The sequence below is a fragment of the Theropithecus gelada genome, chromosome 14 (genome assembly GCF_003255815.1).
Source record: "Theropithecus gelada isolate Dixy chromosome 14, Tgel_1.0, whole genome shotgun sequence".
Lineage (NCBI taxonomy): Eukaryota > Metazoa > Chordata > Mammalia > Primates > Cercopithecidae > Theropithecus > Theropithecus gelada.
Window position 1 is genome coordinate 6861775 of NC_037682.1, and position 21323 is coordinate 6883097.

Sequence of the window (21323 nt, forward strand, 5' to 3'; positions counted from 1 at the left end):
TTCACCTTGTTCCTCTCAACTTCTGGGGCCCTGCTTTATAGAACTTGCTGCTAGAACACGTTGGCCTTGACTACCCTGCTCAGTCTCTGGCTGTAGCCCTGTGAGGGGGCCATGACTGTTCTTTCCCGTCACCCTTCCTTGGTTTGTTTTGTGCATTCCCACTGAGTCTCCCTACCTCCCATCTTCCTGTCCCCATATGCTGGTCAAATTCTTAGATTTCAAGGCCTTGCTCCAAGACCTTGCAGTCTTATTTCTAAGCAGTCAGGATTATTTTCCCTTTCTTATTGTCCCAAGGCAGTTTTAGTGTTGCTATAACATTTACCAGTATACCATGTCTTAGAGTTACATGTACATATCTAAAGCATAGTTTCTGTCCCTCTACCCACCCACCCCAGACTCCATGCCCTGCACAATTCTTCATGCCCAGGGGTTCTCATGAACCCTAAGTGTTGAAGTATGGCTCTGAGCCCTGGCAGTACTTCTTTGGTTGGCAATGCTGGTCTTTGTCAGCCTGCACTCCCTTCCTAGATAGACCAGATATTCCCCATTTTAATTGAGCATAAGCTCCTTGAGGACTAGAGTCATAAGCCGCTAGCTTTTCCTGCCCTGCTGCATGAGATGTCTTATCCATGAGAGGCCTGGGCATGTCCAGGGCTGTCCTGTACATCTGTGCAGATGGAGCCTAGCAGTAGGATGCCTGGCAGAGGGGCGCTCTGCTGTGTCTGGCTGGGGACCAGGGGCAGGGGTTTCTTTGTCTAATCCCACAGCCCAGAAACAGGGAGGCTAGTTGTGCTTTGTCTCCCCAGAAGAGATATCCTCTTTTAGTTGACAGTGGTGCTGTCCATCTGTGCTAGCGTTGTGCTAGCTGCCAGTGCTGGGGATGTGTTTAGATGAGTGGATGGTGCCTTCATTGCACCAGCTTTTACCTTTAGTTTGCTCCCTGGCACCTGGCTATGTTTTAGTAGAGACAGGGTTTCTCCATGTTGGCCAGGCTGGTCTTGAACTCCCGACCTCAGGTGATCCGCCCACCTTGGCCTCCCAAAGTGCTGGAATTACAGGCATGAGCCACTGCACCTGGCCGAGATAATAAGTTTTTGAAAGAATTTTGGAAATAATAAAACCTCATATGGTTATAAGTGGCAATATAGGTGAATCTTACAAATACAATGTCGAATGATAAAACCAAACTGCAGGAGACTGTAAGTAGTATCATACCATTCTATAAAGCCTGATACATTTTAAATATTGTTTTAAGAATATATGCACATGTAATAAAAGTTCTCTTTTTGGACAAGGTAAGGGAATTGTGTTAACACAATTCAGAATAATAAAAGTATCTTGGGTACAAAAAGGGGAGGCATGAGGACACATAGATTATAGTATCTGTGGAATCGATTTTGTTCTAGTTCTTAAGTTCTATCTATGCTCTTGTATATATTGTTTATTACATATTTAATTTTTTTTTTTGAGATGGGAGTCTCACCGTCTTGCCCAGGCTGGAGTGCAATGGCATGATCATAGCTCATTACAGCCTCGAACTCCTGGACTCAAGTGATCTTTCTGCCTTAGCCTTTCAGGTAGCTGGGAGTACAGGTGCACACCAGCACACCCGACTTATTAAAAAAATTTTTTTGTAGAGATGGGTCTTGCTATGTTACCCAGGCTGGTCTTGAATTCCTGGCTTCAAGCTCTTTTCCTGCCTCAGCCTCCTAAGTCACCAGGATTACAGGTGTGAACCACTGCACCCAGCCATAGTGAAACTTTTATTTATTTATTTATTTATTTATTTATTTATTTATTTATTTTTGAGACGGAGTCTCGCTCTGTCGCCCAGGCTGGAGTGCAGTGGCCGGATCTTGGCTCACTGCAAGCTCCGCCTCCCGGGTTTACACCATTCTCCTGCCTCAGCCTCCCGAGTAGCTGGGACTGCAGGCGCCCACCACCTCACCCGGCTAGTTTTTTGTATTTTTTAGTAGAGACGGGGTTTCACCGTGTTGGCCAGGATGATCTCGATCTCCTGACCTCGTGATCCACCCATCTCGGCCTCCCAAAGTGCTGGGATTACAGGCTTGAGCCACCGTGCCTGGCCAAAAATTTTTTAAAAATTCTATTATATACTAGGTTTGAACCATATGATGCTGCTGGTGTTTAACTGTTTTTGACCAACAAGAATGGCAGTTTCATTTGATTCAACCTAATACCATATGTTATTTCTAGATTTGCTTTTTTTTTTTTTTAAGGTAGGGTCTCACTCTGTTGCCCAGTATAGTGAAGTATAAGCAGCTTGATCTCAGCTCACTGCAGCCTCAACCTCCCAGGCTCAAGCAATCCTCTCACCTCAACCTCCCGAGTAGCTGGGACTACAGGCATGTGCCACCATGTTTGACTAATTTTGTTTATTTTTTTGTAGAGATGGGGTCTCCCTGTGTTGCTCAGGCTGGTCTCAAATTCCTGGGCTCAAGCAATCCTCCCGCCTTGGCCTCCCAAAGTGCTGGGATTACAGGCATGAGCCACCACGCCTGGCTTAGGTTTACTCTTCACTGCTTGGGATCAGGTGATTTAGTTTCATGATTCCTGTAGCCATCTTTCAAAGGGCATGTGAGAATAGCGGGGCCACTAGGGATGGTAGGTAGTCTGTTTCTCTCTGTGTTGGGGAAGGAATTTGGAATACTGAGATTTGTTCATATCTGAGCGTGTTAGCTTTAGATTTTCCTTGTTGCCAAATTAATGGCAGTTTTGAAAGCTGAGTGAGCTACCTTAATAAGTCCTGCGTGTCCTGCTGCTGGAAGTGGAGTCCCTGTTCTTATCGCAGCATGGTAATTTTGTTGACAGTGCTGGAGTGACAGTGCTTTCTGGAGGGAGTTGAATAGAAGGTTGAGCCCAATGCTTACAGTGAGCTCTTAGCTCTCAGTAGCAGACTTCTGCCACTTGCTGAGCTGCACCCTGGGTTGGGTGCTGTCCCAGAGACCTCACCTGCATTCTCTCCTCCAGCTCTGCTGGCAACTCTGTGAGAGACTTCATGTCCTGATTACCATTTGATAGAAATGGGAACACAATGAGGTAACTTGGATGACCATGTAGCTTTGAAATGAGAATTAAAGCCACGATTTCAACTGGGGTTTCCCTAAGTTGGGAGCATTCACTCTTACCTCTGTGCTGTACTTCTTTGCATTTTCACAGAAACCTCTCTTTAGATTTCTGCAGGGTGGTAGGTCACACGAGGAAGCTCTAGAGGTTTCAGTTGATTGTGAGCTCCCATGGGCCTCCTGTAAAAGGGCAGCCAAACAAGCATGGCCTCAGGCTGATTTAGGGGAAGTGCAGGATGCAGAGGCCAGGAGGAAGTCCTCTAGACACTGTTTTTTTTGCCCAACTTTGCCTTGGACACCTTCTCTGTGCCAGGCCAGGTGCTGACACCACCACTGGGAGCAGCTGGAGACGGCCCCCGTCCCTGTGACACATCTCCTGGTTAGGACCTGTTCTGGACCCCGCATCTCACCTGCAACACATCAGAGTAGAATGTCCCAGCTGATGGAGGAGCTGGGAGCAGAGCTGTGTGATAAACTGCTGAAGACATGGACTTCAGCATTGGGTAGAGAATAGACATTTGCTGTGGTTTTAGAGACCAGAAGAATAGATGATAGCGTAGTTTCAGTTCAATAAAATTTAAGGAAGGAGTTCTCATAGTTAAAAGGGGTTCAGAATGAAATAGATACTTGGAGGTGGCTGGCTCCTCACTGTCGAAGTGCCATAGCAATTGCTGGATCACTGTCTGTGGGGACACAGTGTCCATTCTTAAGGGAATTTGGGGCATTGGGTGAGACTTAAATGCACTGCAAAAACTGGCTTCTCATTCCTAAGACAGTGTGATCTCACTCTTTTTAGTTTACTTGGTAAAGGTCAGTTTTTAACTCCCTTTTCTATTTCAGAGCCGGCGGTTAGATACTGAAGAATTAAGTTTGCCAGATATTTCTGCAGAAATCGCTGAGAAAATGGCTACGTTTCATGGTATGAAAATGCCATTCAATAAGGAACCAAAATGGCTTTTTGGCACAATGGAAAAGTAAGTGGTGAAATCACTTGGTCCTAATGTAGTTTTACAGTGGTGGCTCCTAGAAGTACCAGAGTGAGCAACTAGGTCTTCCTAGTTCACTGAAGTGCAGAGTGTCAGCTGGTGATACTTGTCTCATAAGTAAGTCTTTCTTACATATAAAAGTCAATTCCTAAACCAAGAAAGAAAGCTTATACAAAAATGCTATTGAACGGGTGAAAGGGCAGAAAGTCACCTTCCTAGAATGCCACGAACCCCCAAGGCCGCTCCTCTCCCTCAGTCGTGGCAGCCAGAGGGGTCCCGCTGGCATTGGGACTGCGCTGGGATTGAATGTTTAACCAAAGCCCCAAGAACAACAAGCCTTGGTGAATTGACAGTGATTCTTTGTTCTGTTCTTTTTAAAAAAAAAAAATTTAATAGATATCTAAATGAAGTTCTGAGAATTAAATTTACTGAGGAATCCAGAATTAAAAAGCTCCACAAATTGCTCAGTTACAATCTGCCATTGGAACTGGAAAACCTGAGGTGAGTTTTCCTTCTATTTCCTGACTTTAAATATTCTTAGTCACTAAAACTGTTGTCAGTAAACATTGATTGAGCTTGCCTTATGTCTGGCATTTTACATTGATTTTACAGGATGAATTTAAACAGATAAGTTTTGTCATCTGGAATTATGGTTCTCTAGAGGACTAGAGATTATAGACTCTATGGACTAGAGGCCCACACGTGGCCTCTAGTCAGTTTGTGAAAGTTCCATAGAGAAGGAAAATGTCGAAGGAGTGGCTTGATGGCCAGGGCAGTAGAGTGTCTAGCGGGGTGGATTTTCTCTGGTGGGAAGAAGGGAATAAGGGAAGGCTGGGGAGTGTGAGAAAAATCCCTCTTCCTTACAGTTCAACCTTGGCTTTTGTGAGAAACAGAATCTTCCTGCTGATCTCTGAAGCAAGGCCATCCTTGTCCTCAGAGTGATGCTGCATGCAGGCCACTCACATCTGTACACTAACAAGTATTTACACCATTTTTTGTTTGTTTGTTTAATAAGACGGAGTCTCGCTTTGTTGCCAGGCTGGAGTGCAGTGGCGCGATCTCGGCTCACTGCAACCTCCCCCTCCCGGGTTCAAGTGATTCTCTTGCCTCAGCCTCCCAAGTAGCTGGGACTACAGGTACACGCCACCACACCCAGCTAATTTTTGTATTTTTAGTGGAGACGGGGTTTCACCATGTTGGTCAGAGTGGTCTTGATCTCTTGACCTCGTGATCTGCCCACCTCAGCCTCCCAAAGTGCTGGGATTACAGGTGTGAGCCACCACACCCAGCCATAAGTATTTACACCTTTAATTACTCAGGTATGTGCCTCCTCTGCTAGGCTTGATGATCGCTGCCGAGGGAAAACAAGTAAACAAATAAAATAATGTAAAATTGTGATAAGTGCTGTGACAGAAGCATAGACCAAAGTAGGCCGTTAGTCTGCATAGGAGGACCTGCTTGGGTCACTGGTAAGAGAAGGGCCGTCTAAGGGGGTGCTGTACAAGCTGAGACCAGCAGAGAAAGGGGCTCCAGGAGGGAGTGGCACATGCAGAGGATCCTCCGGGGGAAGAGCTGAGTGCAGAGGGCCTGTGGGGGTTTCAGGCGGGAGCTGCTGTGGAGTTGTTGCTGTGGAGCTGTTGTGGAATTCTGACACAGTTGTCAGAATTCACATCACAGATACTACTCCCAAACTGTGTGTTGCTTTGGAGCACGAATTTGGTGCTGGCCATGTGGAGAAGGCAAGACGGTGTGCAGCTGACTGAGAAGCTTGATAGGTAACAGTGAAACCTTTCTTTTCAGATCATTGCTTGAATCTACTCCATCTCCAGTTGTATTTTGTCATAATGACTGCCAAGAAGGTAAGAATTGCTATGTTCTGTTACAGATGAGGTTTGTGTGTATACTTAGAAAATTACTGGCAGTGTGTCTAAAAAATGCCAGGTAACATCAAGAGTATATTAGGTATATTAAATTATGATACAACCAGACAGTGAGCTTTTGTATTACTTTTTTAGCATATGAGGCCAGGCACAGTGTCTCATGTCTGTAATCCCAGCACTTTGGGAGGCCAAGGTGGGAGGATTGCTTGAGCCCAAGAGTTCTAGACCAGCCTAGGCAGCATAGCAAGACCCTATCTCTACAAAAAATTAAAAAATTAGCCAGGCATAGTGGTGTGCACCTGTAGTCCCAGCTACTTGGTAAGCTGAGGCCGGAGGATGGCTTGAGCCTGGGATTTCAAGGCTATGGTATACTATGCACCATTGCACTGTAGCCTGGATGACAGAGCAAGATCCTGTAAAAAAAAAAAAAATATATATATATATATATATATATGTATTACATGGAAGAAATCCGAAAGAATATTCACTAAACTTGGGAATTGGGATACAGAACTTAAACTTTCTAAGTCACATGTTAGTTTTTCAGTGTTTAACTCCTTATAGTAAACATATATGATTTTTTTTAACCTGAAAAAGCAATAAAAGAACAAGATCCACTGCCTACCCCATTCAGTCCTGGGCCCTTCCCTTCTGCATCACATAGCGTAATGTTGCTTATTGCAACACGTGTAATCCTAACACCTTCTCTCCTAGTATCAGTGCACTGTGCTATTAATTACTTCGGGCTTCTCTGCTTTGAAAACATGACAGTGATATGTTCCTTACTGTAACAAAATTTCATCCCACGCAATTGCACATTGAATAGTCTCATCAGAGGCCCCCCACTATGCAGCTCCCACTGGTGCTGCTGACATGGCCTTGCTCTGCCTTGACCTTGCCTCCCCCAGTCACAGTAGTTCAGGTCACACCTTGAGCCCTTCTTTGCCAGGCTCAGCAGTTTGCTTTTAATCCTGAAAACGGTCTCTCATGAAGACCTGTCATCCATAAGCCATTCATTTGAGCCAAATTACCTTTTACTAATTAGCTGCTTGTAGCTGGCTAACTCAAGTCAAGGAGAGTGTAGACATTACAGCTACAGCTTTGTGTATTATCCTTGCCCTTCTGGTGGTGAGGGGGTGATAAATGGCACAGACATCACTAGAGAGAGGGGACTGGAGGAGATCAGCTGCGTTGATGATGGCAAAGTGTAGGAGGGATCGAAGAGGTAACAGTTGTACGTTAATTTTGTTCTGCTACTTTGGGTGTCTGCCTCCAATTTGCCTTTTTTTTTTTTTGAGACTATTACTGTGTCACCCAGCCTAGTGTGCAGTAGCGCAATCAAGGCTCCACGTAGCCTTAGCCTCTTGGGATTAAGTGATCCTTCTACCTTAGCCTCCCGAATAGTTGGGATCATAGGCACACACTACTACGCCTGGCTAATAATTCATGGAGATGGAGTCTCTGTGTTTCCCAGGCTGGTCTTAAACTCCTGGACTCTAGTGATCCTCCCACCTCCACCTCCCAAAGTGCTGTGATTACAAGTGTGAGCCAATCACGTTTTCTGGTCTCCAGTTTATGTTGTAATTGCTACCCTAAATGGAAAAAGTATGCTGAAGAACCTAGACACTATACCTCCACTAGAAATCCTGGGGAGAGAGAGCAGCTGAAAACCTAGCAAAGGTTGGCTCACTGATGCCAGCCCCAGGATGTCGGAGATGCTGAACGTCATGTCTAGTGTGGGGATATCAGGAATGTAGGCCTGCAGAGCCAGGCTGATGGCCGACCAACTCCTGGCCCAGAATCCAACAGTAAAGGAAATAGTGGTGTAGGAATGCTGCCTGTGGTCTCTTTGGGAAGGAAAAGCAGGCAAGAACAAAGCAGGGCATCCCGTGTGGCAGCTGAGCTCTTCCTTGCCTTTCTTACTGTAGGGCAGTCCCGCAGCTTCCCAGCTGGGGTGCTGCAGCCAGCTGGAGACAGCAAACCAAGTCCCAGGGCAGCTGAGGGTGGTGTTTGGCTAGCCCGAGCTCCTGCATGCCACCATACAGAACATTTGGGAAGTACTCTTCTGATAGCAGAGCAAGAGACCAGGCTTTGTTCCATAGTGAGCCTGGGGGTCCGGTGGGGACTAGGGCTATGAGCAGGGGTTGTTATGGCCAGGTGGGTCAGGAGCCTCCGTGCACAGGGGTAGGCCTCCCGTGAGCACTTCTACGCTCTGTCTAGGCCCTGGTGATGTCCACAGACCAAAAGCCACATTCAGCTAGGATTCCCTAAGGGATCAGATCCATTCTCTCGGCTCTGCTGTTCAAGGACTTGAACCTTCTATTGTAAAACATAAACCATGTTATCCAAACCTTTTGCAGGTAATATCTTGTTGCTGGAAGGCCAAGAGAATTCTGAAAAACAGAAACTGATGCTCATTGACTTCGAATACAGCAGTTACAATTACAGGTAATATGTTACAGTCCAGTGTTTCCATCTCAATATTGTTTTATCATTATGATATGCTTAATTAACAGTTATTAGAGAAAATAAGTCAAAACGCCACCCTGAGTTGCAAGCTGCTTCACCTGGAATCAGTGGCTTCTTGTCCAGTGGCCCGTGATGGTTGTGGTGAAGTGGCACGGCCCTCCTTGTTCCTAGCAGACAGCGCTAGCTGGGGACAGCCATGCCATTCAGCCAGACTTTGGCATTTTCTTTTGGCTTCAGAGATTATTTTCTTCTCATAAATCCTGGTTGAGGATTGTTCTGGAGTTGTGGTTCAGGTGCGCCTGTATAACTTTAGTCAGCTGTGATGCTGACAACCATCTGTTGGCTGTCTCTGTCATTAAAGCAGTTACAGTCCTGCTCCCTCAGCAAGTCCAGATGGCAACAGGAGTGGCATGCTCGGAACTCAGCCTTTCTTTCTTCTGCAGTCAGGGAGCCTCCAGGCATACGGTTTGCCTCATTCTGTGCACTGTCTTATCTCTTATTTCAGGGGATTCGACATTGGAAATCACTTCTGTGAGTGGATGTATGATTATAGCTATGAAAAGTACCCTTTTTTCAGAGCAAACATCCGGAAGTATCCCACCAAGAAACAACAGGTAGGAGATGAGTTTTTGTATACTTGATAGGAAAATTACATCAATTTCATGCAGTTAGAATTACATCTTCTTTTTTATTTTTTGAGACAGGGTCTCACTCTGTTTCCCAGACTGGAGTACAGATCGCAGTAGTGCGATCATGGCTCCCTGTACCTTTGACCTCCTGCGCTCAGGTGATCCTCTTGCCTCAGCCTCCCAAGTAGGTGGGACCACAGGCGCATGCCACCACACTCAGCTAATTGTATTTTTTGTAGAGATGGAGTTTCACCAAGTTGCCCAGGCTGGTCTCAAACTCCTGGGCTCAAGTGATTTTCCTGCCTCAGCCTCCCAAACTGCTGGGATTACAGTTGTGAGCTACCACCCCTGGCCTACATCTTCATTTTTAAAGTTAACCTTTTAAAGTTTGGTTTATGTTAAAAAATGTTATTTTGTTTCTGTTAAATGTAGACACAAACTTGACGTTTTAGTCCAGCTTATTAAAAATCTCTGTGTCAGAGATACTTACATTCAGAGAAGAGCTTTAGCATCCTTTGTAGTTCCTTCTAGTGTTTTCTGAAAAACCCAGCCTTGATTCCACTTTCTGGCCATCTTTTTGGCGATCACTGACCTTTTTCTATTCATTTCACACTGTGGAGAGAGAAGTAATCTTTCGGGCACCAGGGTTTAGTAATGGAAGGAAATGTCTTTGGTGTTAACAGTTCCTTTTCCTGTCCTGAATGATGGGAGGAGGCTGGTAATTGTGTGGAGAATCAGTTCTCATGGGAGTTTCCTCCTGGGATCTTTCTTTCCCATTCCTCAGCCCAGCACTGAAGCCTTGGTAGCGGTGCTGAAGTTGAGTAGGACTGGGAGGGTGCACCAAGCCTGCCTCCAAAATAATGGTCTCCAGTTTTAAGTGCTACTCTAAATGGAAAAAGTATGCTGAAGAGTCTAGACACTGTATCTCCACTAGAAATCCTGGGGAGAGAGAGCAGCTGAAAACCTAGCAAAGGTTGGCTTGCTGGTGCCAGCCCAGGATGTCAGAGATGCTGAACATCATGTCGAGTGTGTGTCTCCCAGTATGTCACAGTAGATGCATATGCTTCGTGACAGCTATTGACAGTCTGTTTTAACCATCATTGATCCTAACACAATTACTTTTTTTTAAGCTCCATTTTATTTCCAGTTACTTGCCTGCATTCCAAAATGACTTTGAAAACCTCAGTACTGAAGAAAAATCCATTATAGAAGAAGAAATGTTGCTTGAAGTCAATAGGTAACGTTTTTCCTTTTTTGATTTGTAAAGATAGCGTTCCTCTTTATAGACTATATTTGGGATGCTTACTTGCAATTATGAGTATTTTAGAGCTTCTTTTTTTGTTTTTGTTTTTGAGACAGAGTCTTGCTCTGTCACATAGGCTGGAGTGCAGTGGCGCAATTTTGGCTCACTGCAACCTCGGTCTCCCAGGTTCAAGCAGTTCTCCTGTCTCAGCCTCCCAAGTAGCTGGGAGTACAGGGGCCTGCCACCATGTCCAGCTAATTTTTGTATTTTTTAGTAGAGATGGGGTTTTTGCCATGTTGGCCAGGCTGGTCTTGGACTCCTGACCTCTGGTGATCCACACACCTCAGCCTCCCATGCTGGGGTTACAGGTGTGAGCCACCGCACCCGACCTAGGAGCTTCTTTTTAATCGTACATCTTTAGGACTTGCCCTTTGTCAAAAATAGAATTTGCTACTTCTCCATTGTGGCTGAGACTATGCAGAACTTTCAGATCTGAGCATACAGCAGGCAGAGTATATTAGTCTGTTCTCACATGGCTACAAAGATACTACCTGAGACTGGGTAATTTATAAAGAAAGGAGGTTTAATTAACTCACAGTTCTGCATGGCCAGGAAGGCCTCAGGAAACTTACAATCATAGCAGAAGGTAAAGGGGAAGCAAGGCACTTCTTACATGGCGCCAGGAGAGAGAGGGGCAGAGAGACAGAGAAGAAGGTTGAACTACCAAACACTTTTAAAACCATCAGATCTCATGAGAACCCCCTCACTATTGGGAGGACAGCATGGGTGAAACCACCCCCATGATCCAGTTACCTCCTACCAGTCCCTCCCTCCACACATGGGGATTACAATTAAAGATGAGATTTGGGTGGGGAGACGGAGACAAACCATATCACAAGACGAGGTCCCGTGTCCAAGAAGGGTCAGGACACTTTGTGACATTCTGAACTGTCATCCAGACACAACAACCCAGCCATACAGGGTTGCTGCCACCCAGGGCCTACAGAATTTTTTTTCTTCTTTTTTGAGATGGGATGTTGCTCTGTCACCCAGATTGGAGTGCAGCAATGCGATCATGGCTCACTGCAGCCTCTAACTCTTAGCGAGCCTCTTGCCTCAGCCTCCCAAGTAACTGGGACTACAGGCACGTGCCACCATGCCTGCCTAATTTTTGTATTTTTTTTGTAGAGACGGGGTCTTGCTCTGTTGCCCAGGCTGGTCATGAACTCCTGGGCTCAAGTGGTTCTCCTGCCTCGGCCTCCCAAAGTGCTAGGATTACGTGGGCCACTGCACCTGGCCGTGCAAACTTGTCACTGATGCTTGTGGAGTGGTGGGCACCGTTTGCTGTGTTTGACTCTTCAGTTTCTCCTAGAAAATGACTAAACTCATGTTTATCAGTTTTAAGTCTTGCTTTTTACTGTTTTTTCAAGTTTTCAAAGCAGGGTCCTGAAACTTCCAGATTCTGCAAAGGTCTAGACGACTATTTGTCCATCTCTTTAGTCAAGAGGCCTGTGGGTTGTTCCTATTATTTGGGGTCTCCTGTGACATTATTTGGTAAAATTGCTGTTGAAGTCACTGTGGCCCACCTCATCTTTCCACTGCACTTACCACAGTCATCTCCTCATGGCCGCCAGAGTGCTCACCCCCCACACTAAGTGTGATGTCACATCTGCCTACCTGCCGCACCCCACCACAGCGTACATTATCTCTTTCTGTTTCTTGAACTGGTGGAAATAGAAAAAGGTAGATGAAGGAGAACCCAGACAGAAAGGGTAGCAAAAGGGACTCTAGTGGGCTGAGGACCACAGGATGAACAGAGAGTAGGGTTGGAGGATACTAGAGCAGGCACTCCTAAATTTGAGCTTTATCTTCATGTAGATGAACCCTCAGGGTATCGTTTGAGGAGGAACTTGGATTCGCAGTGACTTGGGGGCTTGGTACGGCCTAGAGATGGTGACGTGGCTCACACTCTCTCATCTGCTCTTTTCACTTCTGTGTGACAGGAGGGGATGGGACAAGGATGGGATTTAGAAGTCTCTTGCTCAAGGAGTGAGAGCTTCATCCCGCCTCCAGCAAAGGGCTGCCTCTTGGTTGCTGATGCTGTGCACCTTCCCTTGTAGCAGGCTTGCTTTCTTTTCTGCCAGCATAGCCACCCAGGCCTTCACCTGCACCCTGTGAATGTGAATATATTCACCCTGTGAATATATTATGGCCAAGTGGCATTGACATGTGCCATGGCCAGACCAGCTGTGTGTGTTCACACTCACCAGTGCACCTGTCACTAGCAGATGAAGGAAGAGTGTGGGAGTGGTATTCCCATTTTTCTTAGTTAGTCCCATGGAATATAGACCTATGATTTGCCAACACTAACTAGGTTTGCATCCACACAAGTTAAAATGTCCATCTGGCATGAAATCATTTCATCAGTCCTGTAACTGATACTGTATGTCTCATATGTGTTTCTTGCTTTTGTCATTCCAGGTTTGCCCTTGCATCTCATTTCCTCTGGGGACTTTGGTCCATTGTACAGGCCAAGATTTCATCTATTGAATTTGGGTACATGGTATGTTTTAGCAGCGTTTTTTTTTTTCCATCCTACTCCCGGGTAAAAATGCTATAGTATTTGTGAATGCTTGGCAGCAAATGACCATTCCTTACAGAGGGTTCTCTGTCTCCCCAAGTACCCGAATGTGGTGACCTGGTGGCATCAGGACAGTGTGGCTCAGCCCAGGAAGCCAGGGGAGAAGCCGCTGTCACTGATGCCGTGGTTGCCTTTGGAGGTTGCCCTCACTTCCAGGCCAGCAGACCTTGCCTCCCTGGCTTCAGAGAAGGGCCAGGTAGTCCTGCAATCCTGATGGGGAATGTAGGCATCTGCACCCTGGAGGTCCAGCTGTGACCTCAATCCCTTCTGACACAGGGGACAGTAAGTGAAGAAGAGTGGGTGGCTCTTGCCTGTGCTGTGGAAGGTTTTATTTCTCGGGTACCACTTCATTCTCCAGCCTGTAGTGCCCGACTTTGGGTTGGAAGCTGGTAATTACTGAATTAGACCTCCTGTTTTTCACAGGCATGTTTGTAACCAAGCTAGGCTGTCATTTACTTTTAACCTTAAGAATTGTCAGCTGGGTGCAGTGGCTCACACCTGTAATCCCAGCACTTTGGGAGGCTGAGGTGGGCAGATCACCTGAGGTCAGGAGTTTGAGACCATCCTGGCCAACGTGGAGAAACCCCATCTCTACTAAAAATACAAAAATTAACATGCGTGGTGGCGGGCATCTGTAATCTCGCCTACTCAGGAGGCTGAGGCAGGAGAATGCTTGAACCCAGGAGGCGGAGGCTTCAGTGAGCTGAAATCATGCCACTGCACTCCAGCTTGGGTTACAGAGCAAGATTCTGTCTCAAAAAAAAAAAAAAAAAAAAAAAGAACTGTCATTGATACAGAAATAGAAAGTTGTTTTTTTTGTTTTTTTTGTTTTTTTTTTCTTTTGAGGCGGAGTCTCGCTCTGTCGCCCAGGCTGGAGTGCAGTGGCCGGATCTCGGCTCACTGCAAGCTCCGCCTCCCGGATTTACGCCATTCTCCTGCCTCAGCCTCCTGAGTAGCTGGGACTACAGGCGCCCGCCACCTCGCCCGGCTAGTTTTTTGTATTTTTTAGTAGAGACGGGGTTTCACTGTGTTAGCCAGGATGGTCTCGATCTCCTGACCTCGTGATCCGCCTGTCTCGGCCTCCCAAAGTGCTGGGATTACAGGCTTGAGCCACCGCGCCCGGCCGAAATAGAAAGTATTTTTAACCATCAGACAAACCTTTCTGTTGTTCCATAGTGAATGAATGTTGGTGAGTTGTCTTGGGGTGGGGGACAACACAAATGTCTACAGTCTAGTGAGCTGCCTTCCTTTGGGACAGAGATGGGACTAGTTCATTTTGTCCTCCTCAGTTTTATACTAGAATGATTTCTACTTCTAGGCAGAAGGTTTGGTAATGCAAAGATGATGTTAGGTAAAAGAAAGGGACATTGGATTTTTAAAGCAGATTTGAGTCATGGTCAAATGATACTGTAAGACAAAGCATACTTCGTAACAAGGAATATTACTAGAGATAAGGGCATTTTGTGATAATAAAGGCATCAGTACATCCAGAGGACATTAAAAATCCTTGTCTTGCTTCAAAAGACATGATGTTAAAACTGACAAAAGTGAAAGAAGAAACTGGCAGATTCATGATTAAAGTTGGAGATCTCGGCCGGATGTGGTGGCTCATGCCTGTAATCCCAGCACTTTGGGAGGCCGAGGCAGGTGGATCACTTGAGGTCAGGAGTTCGAGACCAGCCTGACCAACATGGTGAAACCCTGTCTCTACTAAAAATACAAAAATTAGCTGGGCATGGTGGCAAATGCCTGTAATCCCAGCTACTTAGGGAGGCTGAGGAGAATCACTTGAACCCGGGAAGCGGAGTTTGCAGTGAGCTGAGATGGCACCATTGCACTCCAACCTGGGCAATAAAAGAGCGAAACTCTATCTCAAAAAGAAAAACAAAACAAACGTAGGAGATCTCACCACTCCTCTTCTGTGATTAGAACAAGGAAGAACACACACAGAAGGAGAGAGAGGGCCTGACAACTCTCCCTGCCAGCCTGGCCTCATGCACGTTCATTAAACCCACCAGCAACTGCAGAGTGCACGTTATTTTCAAATGAATATGGAATATTCCTCAAGATAGACCATATGCTGGGCCATCAAACAGGTCTTGATAAATTCAAAGGGAATGAAGTAATACCAGATACGTTCTCAGTGAAATTTAAGTGGAAATCAACAACAAAAGATATCTAGAAAATTCTCAATTATTTGGAAATTAAACAATACATTTCTAAATAAACCCTGGGTCAAAGAAATTAAAAAGAAAATAAGAAAATATTTTAAACTGAATTATAATGAAAACATAGCATGTCAGTATTTGTGGGATATACATAAAGCAGTATTTAGAAACTTACGGCTTTGTAGCTTAAATGTTTATATTACATAAGAAGAAATATTACACAAAATCCCTATCAAAACATTGGCAAAAATGAAATCCATTAACATATGTAGAAGGATAATATATTATAGCCAAGTGGCATTTATCCCTGGAATGTAAGGCTGGTTTGTATTTGAAAAAATCAGTTCATATAATTCTTCATATTAACAGAATGAAGGTGAAAAACCATATGATTATTTCAGGAACCACAGGAAAAAGAATTTGTCAAGATCCAATGTGATTTTAAAAAATCTCAGCAAACTAGGACTAGCGGGGATGTTCCTCAGCCAGATAAAGGCACGTATGAAAAACCCACAGCCAGCCAGGTGCAGTGGCTCATGCCTATAGTCCCAGCACATTGGGAGGCCAAGGCAGGTGGATCACCTGAGGTTGGGAGTTCGAGACCAGCCTGACCAACATGGAGAAACGCCGTCTCTACTACAAATACAAAATTAGCGTGTGGTGGCACACGCCTGTAATCCCAGCTACTTGGGAGACAGGCAGGAGAATCACTTGAATCCGGGAGGCAGAGGTTGCAGAGAGCCGAGATCACGCCACTGCACTCCAGCCTGGGAAACAGAGCAAGACCCCATCTCAAAAACAAAACAAAACAAATCAGATGGAACAGAATATAGTGCCCAGAAATAGATCCATATGTATATAATCACCTGGTACTCAACAGAAAGGCCAAGGTAATTTAAGAGGGAAAGGATTATATTTTCAAAAAACGATGCAAGAACATTTGAAGAGTCATATGGAGAAAAAACTGAACCTGATTCCATGCCATAAACAGCAGTCAACTTGAAACAGGTAACAGACCTAAATGTGAAGGCTAAAACTATTAAGTTTCTGTGAGAAAACACAAGAGAAAAGCTTAGTGACCTAGGCCGGGCGCGGTGGCTCACGCCTGTAATCCCAGCACTTCGGGAGGCTGAGGCGGGCAGATCACAAGGTCAGGAGATTGAGACCATCCTGGCTAACACGGTGAAAACCCGTCTCTACTGAAAATACAAAAAATTAGCCGGGCCTGGTGGCGGGCGCCTGTAGTCCCAGCTGCTCGGGAGGCTGAGGCAGTAGAATGGCGTGAACCTGGGAGGTGGAGCTTGCAGTGAGCGGAGGTTGCGCCACTGCACTCCAGCCTGGGGGACAGAGCGAGACTCTGTCTCAAAAAAAAAAAAAAAAAGCTTACTGACTTAAGCACAGATTTATTGGGTTACATAAAGCACTAGCCATAAAAGAGGAAAAAATAAGAGTAAGTTGCTGTGAGCAGGAAACACATAAAAACCAAAGTGCTTTTTCCCATTCCTTTCATCAGCAACGATCATCACCACAGAAGACTAAAGTCGGGGGGCGGTTCTCCCCCCTCACAAACAAGCAATCAGTTCTGGAGTGGATAGCAGATGGGTGTCCTCCAATTCCATTACGACACTGTCTACCTGGGGAGAGAATCAGACCCCACAGGTTGAGGGCTGAGACCTTAAGACTGCCCTCCACTTCTGACACCAGTTGCAAGTCCAGGCCTCTGGAATTTCTGACCAACCAGCCATATATTGGGGTTCCCATGTTCCCCTCCTTGGGTTCAATTAATTTGCTAGAGCGGCTGACAGAACTCAGGGAAACATGTAAGTTTACCGGTGTATTTTTTTTTTTTAAGACGGGGTCTCACTGTATTGCCCAGGCTGTCTCCAACTTCTGGACTCAAGTGATCCTCTTGCCTCAGCCTTCCAAGTAGCTGGGACTACAGACGTTCCGCCACCATGCTTAGCTAACAAAGGGTATTTTAAGGGTGAAGAGATACATAGGTGGGGTGAGGTCTGAAAGGATTCTGAGCACAGGAGCTTCTGTCCCTGCGGGTGGGTTGGGGAACTCATTCTTGTTCACCTTCCTGTCAGCCTCCACCTGCGGTTCTCTAGAAACTCCCCAAACCCTGTCCTCTTGGGCATTTTATGGAAATGTCATTGGATAGGCATGATTGAAACATGGACAACCATGTTGAAATGTGATTGGACCAAAAAAGGTGTGATCTAAACCCGGCAAGGCCTGACCAGGTTCTTTGGGCCTCTTTGCACAGCATTCCTTATCCCAGGGTATGAGGCAGGACCCTCTCTGGAATAAGTCTTATGACCCACAGTCAGATCAGAGTCTAGCTTTGGGCAGGTGAAAGGACGGCAGAAGGTCAGAGAGGGAGATTCTGTTTACTGTAGTAAGGGCTATGAGAGTTATGAGACGGACCAGCTACAAAAACACTCGTATATATCATCACAGTTGGACTTCATCAAAATGAAAAACTCTTTGAACGATATCATGGAGAAAATGAAAAGGCAAGCCACAGACTGGGAGAAAATAGTACAAATGTATATTTAATAAAGGATTCATATTTAGGATATATAAAGAACTCATAACTCAGCCAGAAACCAAACAGCCTGCATTATTATTATTATTATTATTATTATTATTATTATTATTATTTCGAGATGGAGTTTCGCTCTTGTTGCCCAGGCTGGAGTTCAATGGCACGATCTCGGCTCACCACAACCTCTGCCTCCTGGGTTCAAATGATTCTCCTGCCTCAGCCTCCCGAGTAGCTGGGATTACAGGCATGCACCACCACACCCGGCTAATTTTGTTTTTGTAGTTTTAGTAGAGACGGGGTTTCTTTGTGTTGGTCAGGCTGGTCTCCAACTTCTAACCTCAGGTGATCCGCCCACCTTGGCCTCCCAAAGTACTGGGAAAACAGGCGTGAGCCACCACACCCGGTCTCAGCCTGCTTTATAAATGGATAGAAGATTTGGACACTTAAGAGAAACACGTGGCCAGTAAGAATCTTTTCATGTGTTTCATATAATTAGTCGTTAAAGAAATATGAATCAAAGCCTCATTGCGATACCCTACACACCCACAGTGATGGCTAAAACTTGAAAGAACTGACAGTCTCAAATGTTGGCGAGCAGATAGAGCAATGGGAATGCGTGTGCACTGCTGCTGAGAATGCAGTCTGCGACAGCCGGCGTGAAGATGCATGCGTTAGACCAGCCAGCAGCCCTCCTGGGGAATTTTTCCAGAACAAATGAAAACAGATTCCACACCAAGACTTGCACTCAAACGCTCATAGCAACTTCATTTGTTTGTTTGTTTTTGAGACAGAGTCTCACTCTGTTGCCCAGGCAGGAGTGCAGTGGCCCAATCTTGCCTCACTGCAACCTCTGCCTCCTGGGTTCAAGCCATTCTCCTGCCTCAGCCTCCTGAGTAGCTGGGATTACAGGCGTGCGCCACTGCACCCAGCTAATTTTTGTATTTTTAGTAGAGGGGGTTTCTCCATATTGGCCAGGCTGGTCTTGAACTCCTGACCTCAAGTAATCTGCCGGCCTTGGCCTCCCAAAGTGTTGGGATTACAGGTGTGAGCCACCGTGCCTGGCCTGCAGCTTCATTTGTAATTGTCCCAAACTGGAAGCAGCCTCAATGCCAGTCAGCAGGTGCGTGGATACTACAGTGCCAGATCCGTGTACTGAGAACACTTGGCAGTGCAAAGGAAGGTGGCACGAATGCATGACAGCATGGGCCACTCAGAGACATCACGCTGAGAAGCTAGGCACGAGGGTGCATATTGTGTGGTGGCATTTATGTGCTACTCTAGGAAAGAAAAGTCCAATCCATAGTGACAAAAATTGAGTCGGTGGCTGCCTGTGGCCAACTGCAAGAGGCCCATGGGAGCTTGTAGGGATGCTGGAAACACAGGTCTCCTCCTGACTGCAGTGGTGGAGAACTGGCTGGATGCATCTGTGAAAGCCCTCCAACTGGACACTTAAAATGGGCTCATGCTTATAGAGTAGAAATTACAGCTCAGAGTTAATTTTTCAAAAAAGTGTTATTGTAATCTTCCTGGCTTCTAGAATTGCAGACTTTTAGATTAGGAGTAGGTCTTTGAGACTGTGTTGTCCTCACTGATGGACAGATGAGGGAAGAGACCCAGAAAAATACAGTGGCAGAAACAGAACACCAAGCCAGGTGTTCTCCCTTGCCTCTCAGTGTCTTTCTTAAAAGTCATGCTGCAGGAGATCCCGGGAAATAGGCAACGGGCATCCTCTTTTTTCTCCCCTTCTATTCTAGACTTGCCTATGTCCCAGGGGCCTTTTGCTCTAAAAAGTGTGTTATGTCGGTCAGCCAGTGCCCACAGCACCCAAGGTTAACAAGGTGATGAATGGTAGCAGTGCCAAGCGTGTGGACGAGACGTCCATCCTGAGAGGCAGGGCTGGGCTGGCCCATGCCTGTAAACAGGCCTCCTGAGAATGAAGGTGTGCAGGGTGGGCCAGGAGCTTGAGGAGCCTGCACCTGCGGAGCAGCCCTGCTGCACAGGCCAGTCCTGTGCTGTTGGTCTCATGGGTCCGTGCCGTCAGCTCTTGCCAGGGGTGGGGTTTGGGGGACACATGGGCAGGGGCAGGCCAGCAGGATTCCTTGCTTCTCTTTGCTCTCTCCTAGGACTACGCCCAAGCAAGGTTTGATGCCTATTTCCACCAGAAGAGGAAGCTTGGGGTGTGACTGTGGGGAGGACTCCATCCACCTCATCACTGGACTGCATGGGGAGGCGGCGGAGCGGGGTCCCCTCTGTGCTTCGACTACTGCTCCTGTGGCAGGAGGCTTTGGGTGGCTCACTACTGAACACAGATGTTTATGATACTAAAGACTGTATTAAAATGGAGCGACATTTATTTCACCTCTTGTTTACAATTTCACTAGGACTCAGAAATGAGATTGGGAAGCAGAAATATAGTGCAATAGTGCAACATCTCTGAATCCTTTTAATCTAGAGAAGGCGTTTCATATTTGGGGGCTAAGGTTTCCAGTCAGAAAGGGCAAACAGCAAGAGTAAGCAGTGTTACTTGCAGGTACTTTGGTTAATGTTGATTTAAATTTTTTTTTTCCATGAATGTGCTGGTGAACACTGTGAGCAGGCTTTTGTAGATGGCGATGTGTTATAGACGCTGCTCATTCCCAAGGGACGGCAAGTGAGCAGAGATGTACTGTGAAGTCGCCAGTCACTACTGCAAGGTAGCTTCTGCCTGGGGCCCCCAGAAGCTGCTCCTGTATCCTCTTGGTCCCATGGCTGAAGCTGGAGCAGTGGATTGCTGCCGCCTGCGTGTGGAGCACAGCTCTCCCCTCCTGCTGGGCGTGTGTGACATTGATGAATTTCACTGTACTGCGTGTGACTTCTCCCTGCCCTTCCTCCTGATGGAGTGTGCAGACAGCCGTGCATGGCCATGGGGCAGTGTGAGGACCTCCCTGTCTCCCAGCTCTCCTCCCAGGGGAGCCAGCTGATTGACCCAGCTCTTTGGGCCTCTCCTGCCCTCTGCTCTGCCTGAAGTGTGGGATCCTGTTGAGTGGGCTGGGTGAGGGAAACCCTGGCCTGGGTTCTCTGAGGTCTCAGTTTCCCGGCCCTTACCTTTCCCGATGTCCCTGACATCATTCTTGTGGGAGACAGCAGCCTCTATGTGGTGAACGGCGTGGATTGAGTGTAGCTGTGAAATCTATATATATGAAATGTCCCGCGGGATACAGTCTTAGCTGACTTTTTTTACTCTGAACTCTTATTTGAATTGTTTTTTGTGCATATATTTCTGCTACCACAGAGATTGTACTATACAAATAAAATAATAAAAACCCAACCTCAAGCTGTCACCCTTGGATGTGTCCTAAATCTCAGGGAGGGCTCCTGGTACCTGAAGGAGCCCATGGACGGCTCCATCTGCACCCACCCAGTCCCTCAGCTCAGCAGTGCCCCACTGCTCTCAGCTGGCATCCCAGCAGCGTGTGACCCCATCAGCCCTCCTCCACCTCCTCTTCTTCCCCGTCATACTCTGGTTTCCCTGCTTCTAGCCGAGAAATGAAGAGCCCTGGAGGACGTTGGAGACTGGGAGCAGCGCTGGTGCCTGCGGACACTGAGTGGCTGGGCAGGGGCAGGAGGGAGGCTTTCACTATTCACCCTTCTAGAGAGTTACAGTTTTAAACAGGTGAAGCCAAACTGAATT

At 46.5% G+C, this 21323-nt stretch overlaps 1 protein-coding gene across 2 annotated transcripts in view; it reads left to right on the forward strand.

Annotated features, from left to right (window-relative positions):
* Positions 1–20960, forward strand: part of CHKA (choline kinase alpha) — a 72570-nt gene extending 51610 nt beyond the window's left edge. For both annotated transcript variants that reach the window (XM_025357674.1, XM_025357675.1), the window contains 8 exons: positions 3927–4060; positions 4469–4573; positions 5873–5931; positions 8313–8400; positions 8927–9035; positions 10181–10287; positions 12775–12856; positions 19777–20960. In XM_025357674.1, the coding sequence (XP_025213459.1) occupies positions 3927–4060; positions 4469–4573; positions 5873–5931; positions 8313–8400; positions 8927–9035; positions 10181–10287; positions 12775–12856; positions 19777–19836 (744 nt within the window). In that variant the 3' untranslated portion in view covers positions 19837–20960. The remainder of the gene's footprint in view (positions 1–3926; positions 4061–4468; positions 4574–5872; positions 5932–8312; positions 8401–8926; positions 9036–10180; positions 10288–12774; positions 12857–19776) is intronic.
* The last annotated feature ends 363 nt before the right edge of the window (positions 20961–21323 follow it).